At 33.6% G+C, this 12,178-nt stretch overlaps 1 protein-coding gene across 2 annotated transcripts in view; it reads right to left on the bottom strand.

Moving 5' to 3' along the window:
* The window catches only part of LOC126976512 (uncharacterized), a 176,551-nt gene extending 168,017 nt beyond the window's left edge, over positions 1 to 8,534 (bottom strand). For both annotated transcript variants that reach the window (XM_050824879.1, XM_050824880.1), the window contains exon 1: positions 8,195 to 8,534. In XM_050824879.1, coding sequence (XP_050680836.1) covers positions 8,195 to 8,255 — 61 coding nt within the window. In that variant the 5' untranslated portion in view covers positions 8,256 to 8,534. The remainder of the gene's footprint in view (positions 1 to 8,194) is intronic.
* Positions 8,535 to 12,178: the final 3,644 nt, after the last annotated feature.

Raw genomic sequence — 12,178 nt, 5'->3', positions numbered from 1 at the left:
CATCATTTTACATATTATATTGTAATTTGAAATTATTTGTAAATCGATGTACTTAAATGTAAATCTTGATATAAAAGAGTAGCAATGAGTGTCTTGCTACTTCTTCTCATTAGCTCAACCCATTACGAAGTAGCGGTAGATTCAATAAGAAAAAATTTTTTATTTTTGACATTCATAAGTGTCATTTCCGTGACCTACGTGAATAAACTGATTTTGAATTGATTTGATTTGATTATACGTAAAATAATACGGATGGAAAAAGATCGCTCGGTAATCAACGGACTTCAAGCTTAGAGCCATCGGATCGCGAAGGGTAGCATATTTGAGATAATGTTCAAAATATCGGTAAGTTGAAATCTATTTACACCTAAACAATATCATGTTACCTTCAATTTATACCTGTTACGCTTGTATGCCAAGATATAGAATATAATACGTTTTAGTGATAATTAATATATAAATATTTACGTATATTCAAACAGCATTATATTGTCAACGTGGAAATGCGTCATACATATATAGGTTCTAAATGCACTAAGTAATTTCCCTACAACCAAATAGACATTGCATTCATCATTCGTATACTAATTAATATCCAAACAAAACTATGCTTACTATTTAATTACCTTGGTAGTTGGTAAGTCATCATCGGCGACCGTACTCTCGTGCATCACCAGAACAATCACATGAATATTGTTCTTTTTATGTCAATAAGGGACGAGACGAGCCGGACGTTCAGCTGATGGTAATTGATACGCCCTGCCTATTACAATGCAGTGCGGCTCAGGATTCATGAAAAACCCAAAAATTCTAAGAGGCACTACAATTGCGCTAGTCACCTTGAGACATAAAATGTTAAGTCTCATTTGCACAGTAATTTCACTAGCTACGGCGCCCTTCAGATCGAAACACATTAATGTTTAGACATTACTGCTTCACGGCAGAAATAGGTGCCGTTGTGGTAACCATAATCTAGCCGGAATCCTATGCAAAGGAGCCTTCCACTGGTAAGGAACGGCTCACAAGTTACTGTACTACCAGCGTAGGTATATTATTACGTTAAAACCGCACTTTTCAAACTCAGAAATTATTTACAGGTTACAAACTTAACAAATACATTGATGATAACCTTGTCCTTGAGCCAGACCGTTGCTAAGATCACACAGGTGCTAATGGAACATAATCAGGTCACACGCTTAGATTCCCAGCAGATTAGTAGTGTGACGCAATCTTGTGATAATAATGTTTGGGTGACGCGGACGGTCAAGAAGCAGGGGTATAGTCAGCATCTTATAATGCTACTTTTAAATTATTATCAATCATAATCTTGTCTTATTTGACACTGACTATTCAGAAGTAAATGAGGTACTCATGAACCTTAAATGTAATAGTGCCCCTGGATGGGACAACATTCCCACCAGTTTCTTAAAACTCGCAAAATTTGAAGTTGTTCCAATTATTGCCATCTTATTAATCTTTGTTTTAACCAAAGTATATTCCCGAATCAACTTAAAGAATCTATTATAACTCCTGTATATAAGAGCGGTGACGTTAACGATGTAAATAACTATAGACCAATTTCAGTGTTACCAGGTATATCTAAAATAATAGTAAAAATAATAAACAAAAGACTACTGAGCTACCTAAATAAATGCAATATATTATCTGACTCACAATATGGTTTCCGTAAGGGAAGATCTTCTGATGATGCTATCTTAGCTTTAACGTCCTTTATTGTCAATGAACTAGATCAAAGAAAAAATGTCTAGCCGTTTATGTAGATCTCAAAAAAGCCTTCGATACCGTTCACATTCCTACTCTTATATTGAAGTTAGAAAGCATTGGTATCAGAAACACGTCTCTAGATCTTTTTAAAGACTATATTAATAACAGAAAACAGAAGGTTAAAATAGGAGAATATCTTAGTAAAGGGTAAGGTATATAGCCTATGGCGTACCACAAGGGAGTGTATTGGGACCGACCCTATTCTTGATATATATTAATAACTTGTGTAAACTCAACTTAGGTAATGCAAAAAATTTTTCTTACGCAGGTGACACCACAGTAGTTTTCTCAAATGGAAATCTGTTATTTATTATTTATTATTACAAGGAAACATAACAAACACATCACAAGAACTGAGCAATATAGGAAAGAGATACAAAATATAAATGTAGATGCGTCCTAACACATGTTTCACAAATACAATAATAACAAAAAGAAAAATCAAAGGTATACAGTCACAAAACGCAAACATTCACAGAAGTAACTAATTTAAAAGATGTAGACAAATGAAATTAATTAAAACTAAACTTGGGGCAACGATAAGAACGATTTTAATTTTAATTCTAAACTGTGTCTGAACACAGCAGGGGAGCACGAAAATATGTCGATGTCGAGAAAACTATTGTTGTAAGATTTACACATTCTGTGTAATGGCGCGCGAAACCCAATGTTTGTTCTTGGGGACGATAGCTCAAAAGTAATGCATGTGCGGAGAGACCTGGCTGGGACGTGAAAGCCTACGAGACTGAGGAGCTCAGAAGATGTCAGCTCACCAGTACATATTTTCTTTAAACACAGTCTGTTATAGTGCGGCGCTGGCATAGCTGAAGAAAGTTGTATTCAAGCAACAAATCATTATAGTGGGCTCGATTTCCTTTTACACTGTTGTTTACCTTTTACCTGTTCGTAATGATACAGAGCTTGGCTTGGCCAAATTAACCCAGTGATTTGCAACTAATTTAATGACGCTATATGCTCTCTAAACGAATTATATGTGCTATACCAAGTATAGGAGAACGCAAACCGGAACAGATTTTATTATTAAGTTGCATGTATGTGATATTTTTATAAAATCTACAGCACATAATATCACTTATTTGCTAAAGTATTGTATACAAAACATGGGCCAACAGAGATTTTATATTATTTAGGCAAGACAAAATTCTTAAATAGCTTCCTAAAGATAAACTGAAACAAGAAAAACAAAGTGAGTACGTTTAACATTCAGTTTACTTACGTGTGTGTGTGTGGGGTATGTGTGGGTATGTGGGGTATGTGTGGGTATATCGGGTATGTGTGGTTATATGGGTTATGTGTGGGTACGTGTATATCTTATGTGGGGCATTTCGGTATTATGATGAGAATTTTATAGACGGAAATGTAATCACAACATTAGTTATTTTGACCGTCGTAATTGTTTGATATTATATATTTAACATTTTGGATGAATTTATTTTTGGTTAGATAGAAAATATCTAATCCTGGAAATGATGTATTATAAAGGTGAGGAGGATATCAAAGGTTATCGTGTTACTCACAAATTGATATGCTTAGCACCAGAATAAGAAAATTAATTTGGATTTTTAAGATTCTAAGACACGTAGCTTCATTATAAAATTATTAATAAAATATATATTGCATTGGCTCAGTCAATTATAGGTTATTGTATTCCAATTTGTGGAGCTTCAGCTAAAACTAAATTAATTTTTTTGAGCTTTGATTAAAGTTATGTATTTTAAGCCGTATATATTTTCTACAGAAAAGCTTTATGAAGAAAGTCAATTATAAACTGTAAGGAAATTATACAAAGTACTCACAATTCTAAAAGTGCATAAATATTTAGCTTATGATAGTAATGTTAAGACAAAAAGAAGAAGCGACAGAATATTAATAAGTTCATTAATTAAATCTGCCTTTGCGCAATATGTATTCTTAAATAAATCTACATTTTAATAAACACGTAAATATACTATATCCGAAAAATTATTATGACTGTAAAAAAATTGTAACAAGATAATGACCAAAAACTATGAGGAGACGGAGGCTCTTTTATTTATTTTAAAGTAACGAAAAAAGAAATAGATTATATCTGCCTACTCTATAGTATGTATTAATTTATCACTACACTAACTCTACAACAAAAAAAATAGACATAATAAATTCTCAAGAACTTTGTTCATTATTTATAAAACTTATTACACATAACACAATATACTAGCGAACACAATACACATTCACATACACACTTACTCACACAAACGCTGTGTGCGTACACACACAACCACACCTTATTAGTGTTAAATAGGTGCCATCTTAGTGATTATAGATATGGAAGAGCGGGATCTTCTGACACAGGTTTTGTCACCTAAAAGAAGGTCCCAACCATTAATTGATGTAACATAACTTTTGGTACCAATAAAGAAATTTGAAATAAAAAATGTAATACTTGTCTTAGTAATTTAATTTCGGGATCACCCAGGCTATACAATAAAGAATTTAATGTACGATATTATATGGTGATGAATTTTAATACAAAAAAGAAGCCCGCTGAGTTTAGAATTATTATCAATCAAAATTTAATACTTAATTTAGTAAAATATTTACAGCTAGGAGTAAAATTGAATGAACCACATTTATGCCGACTTCTCGTTCAGATACACATGGCAGCCGCCGTCACAAGTCATCCTGTCTAAAATAGTCAGGCCGTATCACGCCAGCAAAGTCATTAGCAATCCGAATAATAATTCTCGTAATAAAACGAGAATAGGATCGAAATAACTTTATCAATGTTTGCCAAAAAGTTATATTTGGTATTCTTGTAACATAAATTGACAGTTCAATTCCGATTGTGTTGAGGTTCCGTTCCGATTTAGAGAAAATGTTTGATGGGTATTCTTGTAACAACAATATGCAGTATACACTAAGAGGAAAAGGGGATGTAATGGCTGGTGTAAACAGTTCTTAATATTTATGTTTATAAGTTATTTTTTTTTATATTTCTATTTCATCTTTTGTTATTTAACAGTATACCTTCTTATGTTCTTAAGTACAGTAGTTGTGAGCGAAGTGATGCATTTGCACCACACATAAACCTACACAGGTTTCTGTGGCGCATCTTAGTTTTGATCGAAAGGCAATTGTTAGGAGTTGCATACTTAATACTACGTAAACGTACTCTCACTGCAGTACTCCGTACGTCAACGTACTCTCACTGCAGTACTCCGTACGTAAAGAACTCTCATTGTGGTACTCATTTTTTTATGAAGGGACAAGACGAACAGGACGTTCAGCTGATGTACTTGATACGCCCTGCCCATTACAATGCAGTGCCGCTCAGGATTCTTGAAAAACCCCAAAAATTCAGAACGGCACTACAACTGCGCTCGTCACCTTGAGACATAAGATGTTAAGTCTCATTTGCCCAGTAATTTCACTAGCTACGGCGCCCTTCAGACCGAAACACAGTAATGCTTACACATTACTGCTTCACGGCAGAAATAGGCGGCGTTGTGGTACCCATAATCTATCCGGCATCCTGTGCAATCGAGCCTCCCACTGGCACTCAGTACGTAGAACGTACGAAGCTCAACCTTTGACGAAGTGGTGGTAGGTGTAAAAAGGAAAGAAAATTTTTGACATTCATATGTGTCACTTCCTTGACTGTCTTATTACTAAATGCATTACCTCTTAAGGTAAATACCGCATGCTAAATTATGTGTGAAATAGTTATATAAAATAAGTATAAGTTATAAAACAACCATTCTATGATGTAATGAAATTAGGAAGTTAACAAAAACTACCAAACAAGTCAAGATAAATGTATTAAACAAATCAAGAATACTTATTAATTATTTATTTACAAAATATTCTAAAAATCAAAATCAGTTTATTCACGTAGGTCACGGTAATGACACTTATGAATGTCAAAAAAAAATCTTATTGAATCTACCGCTACTTCGTAAAGGGTTGATCCAATGAGAAGAAGTGGCAAGAAACTCATTGCCACTCTTTTATATCAAGATTTACATTTACATCGATTTACAAATCATTTCAATTACAATATAATATGTAAAATACAAAATGATGCAACAAACTCTAAGCATTTATAATCGTTTATAATTTTGCATAATCGCGACACAGGTGAATTGATCCCCAAAATAGTTCTGTGAGAAGGTTTTCAAGTATGGGTATCTAGGCACTCTAAAATTAAACATAGACACAAGAATGGAGTTGTCATAAATGTTGTTAATACTTTTGTGTAGAATAGATCTTGAATAAACTAGAATAGAATAGACTCACACTCATCACTTCACTCTATACTAGAGGGAATAGGTTGACTAATTGGACGTATAATAAAAACTACACTCTCTATATTTCTTCACAAACGTGTCAAACTAAGTATTATCAGAAGAGTTAGTTGCATTAAACTGCACTTTTGATGGTGAATTACACGTAGCTCCAAGTTTACAGTCTACTGCGCTACAAAACATTAACCCGCTCGACTGCAAGCTGTTGTACAGACTACAAAGTAGACGCGAGCATTGAGCCGAAAATGAAAATCCGGTTATTTCCGAATATAACACACGCACCGAGAACTACGTACATAAATAATAATTCATTTTCGTACAATTAGTACACAGTTTGTACCAAAATTTGCAAACGACGCGGGGCTAAAAGCCGCGCGTGTGCCCCCAACGATTTTACTGATAAGCTAAACGTCCGTATCCGAGAAGTGAAAGAGGTCACATAAAAATATCATATTGTTTTTTTTTAAAGTCCTATAACCATTAGAACCTTTTTGAAATCCCGTCACTTTATTTTGTTTGGTTATATTGTTGTTAGGACAGCAAACAGACATACTTTTGAATTTCAAATGTTGTAATTTTTTTAAACGTTGCATCCTTCTTAGTAATAAAAAAAAACAAATCATTTGTCAAATGTTTTTATCACACATCAAAAATCTACGTACGCAACGAAAATGGAATTAAGTCGAAAAGATTTTAGAGCGATGATTTTTATTATTTTAAAAGTTTTTTTAAGTTATGCAATACTTTTAGTGATTTTGTATTTCGCTATTTTAGTTTTTATTTGTTGTTTAACAGCAATATATACTCTTACTATAATCACAATGTTACATATATATTCCTTACTGTCTACTCTACGACTAGAAGGAGCAACGATGGCGTGTGGTATGATTTGAAGGCGACTAGCATCCCCCTCCTACCCGCGACGCACTAGTTCACTCACTTGCATGTCGGTACTAGTATTTAGGGTTATCATGTATACGAAAGGAGTCTCACGGCATCATCAATCATCTTGCTACTTACGCAGTAAATTTTTTTATTAAGGCAAAGAGTAAGCAGAAAACACGCAAACATGGTGTTTTTAGACAAGTTTTGTAGTGAAAGTATAGCATTTCGAGCTATGAACTACTTAATCCTGTTACACATATCCTTAAGTCTTATTTGTAGGTTGCTAATGCTTGCTGTTGGTTTTAGTTAATACTGCTGAGTCTTTTTGAACTACCAGTTTTCTTTGAAGTTAAACAAGGTTTTTGGCATGGCGTGACGCATTTTTTTGGTAGTTCTCTCATAAAAGAAAAGAGTTATTCTTATAGCTTGTACTTTTTTGTGTAGGTTCATTTATTCAGATTAGTAGTAAATAACGAGGATTGTAAGCATATAAACTGTTTTCCACGCAAGAATTTTGAAAATATTGGCTTTGTTACATAGATGGCGGGTCGGCAGCGGTGAACTCATATCGCTCAAGGTCGCTGGCATTTAGTGTCGCCTTAAGTTAGCATTTTTTGGAAATATTATGCGTAACACCAGTGCTGTGAACATCCAATTTATAGTTATTGTAACAACTCTTCCATATTGCGACTAGACGTCCGCGTCGAGACAATGTTAGGGGCATTTTAGCGAGACTTCACACTTCAGCGGTTTAACTATCGTCATATTATGTCTGGCAGTAGAGACTCGAGACTTCTAAAATCTTATATGCATACAAGTCGTGTCAGTTTAAGCAAATTCCCGAATCAAATGTATCGGTCTTACCTTTACATTATACAGTAGTGTCAAATGTAAATATAAGACCATGCGTGGATTAATAATTCAAATAACAACAGTATACGGCAGTTTTGCTCTCTTATGTACAGGTAACCAAAGACCTAGAATATGTGTTAGCTAGTGGTTTTATATGCAAAATACGAAGGAGCTAATGCTGCTTGCCAAATGTTGCTTGACTGACTGCTTACGACCTGTCAATCAAAATCGTTTACAGTCATAATAGAATTTGCATACCTTTTTCTGTCTTGCTGTATCTCCGTTATAGATGTTCGTCTATCTTACACGCTATGTTCGTCAATACCGTGGTAACTATATATAAAGAAAAATAAACAGTGGCTTACCTTCTTCGTCGTAATCCTTGCCCATGCCTATTACGAAGGCACTACGCATTAGATGTCCCATGATGAAAAATGCTCAATTTGCGCGAAATTGTAGTGTACAATAACTCTTATTAAATTAACAATAACTACTTTTTACATGTGGCAATAAAATAATAACGGATATATCTTTACAAATAATAATGAAAGAAACAATATAATACTGAATTATTACATTAATTACAGTAAAAGCTACCGCTCTAGTCGGCCAAAGCGCTAAACGGCTACATCTCGGCTGAAATGAGAAAATTACGCGTTTCAATAAGAGAAAGCTCCCGAAATGTATATTGTATCACAACTCAAGTATAAATGATGTAAACTGAGTCTCGACCGAAATTATAGGTTGTGGAATAATAGGGAACAGAGAAAACCAAGGAGTAGGAAAGCGATGTAATCGCAGACGTAGTAACTTTCCAGATCTGGGGAAATTTATTGCACTTTACAAAAATATTAAATTAATATAAAAAAACAAGCGGTCAATTCATAAATAACACTCATTATTTTAAAGGTAAAAATCCACGGGTAACTCATTTCCGCAACTAATTTAATATATACATATAATTGATGTATAGAGGCGTGCAGGTCTTAGAATAAAATTATTTTAATATTATATTATATTTGAGGTGATAAATACATAGTTATTTTTCATGATGAATGTAATATGGTATTTTTGATTTGAAATGTGATTAAAGCATCGTTCGCTTGGTTATGAATTTAATGTTATGTATGTTTGGATTTCAACATTTTTAATAGAAATGTTTAAATTGTCACTGTGTTATGGTGAAATTACTTATTTTGTCGTCTTTTGCCCATCCAAGCCCTATTTAAACTGTACTCGAACTTCGCTGTTTTTTTTGTTTTAATCGACTCTACGGATGCATTGTTATCTGCGTGCCTCCGTAATAATGACTTATCTACGTAGGTAAGTCGTGTATGCAAATATATACTCACGGTACGAACTACTGAACACATAGATAGATTGTCACTATCTTATTCGACGAGGTGATTTTGAACCAATGTTATTCGTTATCGAGGCACAATCTAGAATGAGCCAAACTTATATTAAAATATACACGTAACAAAGTAATTACAATTGTTCTGACATTGATTTGACATTTACGTCTTATTTGTTATTGAATAATAGTCAAATTTTAACGAATGTTACCAAAAATTCTCCACGAATCGTGTTTATTTAAGTGTAAAGTGTAACCATTTCTTTGTACACTTCGCAACGTTGACAGAGCGGCCATCATGGGCACGGAAATTAGTTTATGTATCGATAAACCAAGAGGGTCAAACGATTCTTCTTGGGGCCACCATGTCATGTTGAACTGGTAACGCTAGGTAAAGAAGTCACCTACAAATACAATGTGCCTCAAAATATCACGCCATCTATAAAATACATTAGCCAGCCTAACAGTAAGAAATTAAAATATTTAAAAAATTGTTCTAATAATGGGAATGTTCATGTTTAAAAAAATATAGTAGGACTGTGGCTGAGGAAAAAGAAAATCAACTACGTGAGAGCTTCGGTATTTTGATATAATATAGTAGATACACATTAAGAATTCTAAGATTGGAAGCTGAAGATGTTGTATTTGGGTTGTAATTTAAAGCATATATATAGGTATATATGCTTATGTGCAATATAAAAGCATATATATATCTTAATATATATAAATTACGTGTCACGTTGTTTGTCCGCGATGGACTCCTGAACTAATGAACGGATTTTAATGGGGATTACTTCATGGAGTGCAGTTTAGTCCAACTTGAGAGATAGGATAGTTTTTATTTCGATTTGGGATAATTATTTTTATTTTCAATATTTGTTTTCTATGGACATATTATTTTCTATGAGAGAATTAAGTGACGCACGCTTCCACTGTGAAACAATTTCATTATAACAACAGGTAGCATTTTTTACGAAATAATTCTTGATGTTTTGAAATATCATTGGCAAATTCCTATATAAAATATAAAAAAAAAACAGTATTTTCTAATAAAACAGTATTTTTTTTATTATCTACAGAACAACGTCGGTCGGGTAGCTAGTATAGGTATACGAGTATATATTATCTACCACATCAAGCAAGCTGTTTTTATATTTCCCCTAAGGGTTTGGTGTTAATTGGGTGTGAAATGATATCCGAAAAGGTTTACTTTCGAATTCAGGTCAATTTACCCTACGCGTCGCGGTTGAAGCCACTCCTGTTGTAGACTTTGATTTATTAAACTTGTTGGACGAAATATACTTATTCTGTCACTTTGAAATAAATAACAACATTAAAATAAACAACAAACCAGTGGGAGGCTCCTTTGCACTGGATACCGGCTATATTATGGGTACCACAACGGCACCTATTCTGCGGTGAAGCAGTAATCTGAAGGGCGCCGTAACTAGTGAAATTACTGGGCAAATGAGACTTGACAACTTTTGTCTCAAGGTGACGAGCGCAGTTGTAGAATTTTTGGGTTTTTCAAGAATCCTGAGCGGATCTACATTGTAATGGGCAGGGCGTATCAATTACCATCAGCTGAACGTCCTGCTCGTCTCGTCCCTTATTGTCATAAAAAAAAATCATTTCACTTACATAAATGACTATAAATAGTGCATGAGCTCATTATTTGAGAAAAAGGGTTACACATTGTGAAGACCAAGCTCTTCCATGTGCCAATAAATTTTGGCTAGTAAATCCTTAATTTAACAATAATCTGTAATAATGTGGATGTACAGTTTTCGAAAATCGTTATGTATATAATAGGCACCAGGAACAAACATAAAATTATAATCCCTACTTGCCGGCTAAGTCGAGTTAGTAAGTCTTTTGTGGGGCGTTTTATATGCTTTTACAACAAGATCCCAGATAATATTGAAAACAAATGTAGGTATTAAGAAATTCAAAAGAATTGTTAAAAAACGTTTGTGTGGTAAAGGTTACTGTAACATGAATGACTTTCTTAATGATACTAGTAAATAATCAATTTTATTGTACAATTTTACATTATATCCAAATTTTTATAAACAAAAGAAACCCGCTGAGTTTGTTGCGCCCTTTCTTCTCAGGTCTGAGGCATACCTTTTGGAATGGGTGTTAGTTTTTGACTTTCAATAAGTGATTTTATATCCTATTTTGAATAAAAATAATTAAATTTTAAACATGCTGTGTACACACTACACACCCTCGTGGAATTGCAGGCCTATCTTGTCTTTAGTTACTTAACTAAAGTTGTTACTCGTATTCTGTTGTGCATTATTATAAAATATCTATAAAATTAAACACAAATTTCATAGGAGAAAAATGTATTTCAGAGAAAATGAAAAATTTTCACGGGAATTTTACAAATTCAACTAAGTTTTAAAAAAATCTTGGTTGATTAAATTTATTTGTTTTTTACATTCAGCTTTTAAAGTACACTTCAGAGTGGAGACTCTCTGTTATCAAGATGTTGCCTTAAACGAGTACCTACAATTTATCCCATTATTTGTTTTTCATTTAGAGCCTTTCTTTGAAACAACTATTTAAAAAATCGATTGAGCACATTTCATGTTTTAATGTGTCATTCGATCTTATGGCGTGTTCTTTGGATCTACATCTGTAACTACCTTCGGAATTCACCCGATAATTAGAAAGTTATTTTTTTTATATACATATACGCAAAAGCCTTCTTACAGCGTAGTATAGGGTACCAATTAAATCGACATTGGCACCAGGGGCGTGCATATCATATAACCAAACTTCTATTGAACACGCACTCATAAAATTTTTCCCTACTCTAGATACTAGATACCTACGGTAAGCAATCTTTGCATAATCCAAAGCTCAATTACTACTAGTTAGATCCACGGTGCCTAACCTTGCTAGAAAACTAATGCACGCCCCTGATTGGCACTCAGATGTGATAAAATTAAAAACCCATTTTTCTTTTAAGAAATGCAAGTCCTCA

This window comes from Leptidea sinapis, chromosome 41 (assembly GCF_905404315.1).
Source record: "Leptidea sinapis chromosome 41, ilLepSina1.1, whole genome shotgun sequence".
NCBI lineage: Eukaryota > Metazoa > Arthropoda > Insecta > Lepidoptera > Pieridae > Leptidea > Leptidea sinapis.
Note: the sequence above shows the minus strand (reverse complement) of the source record. Positions and strands in the feature narration are given on the sequence as shown.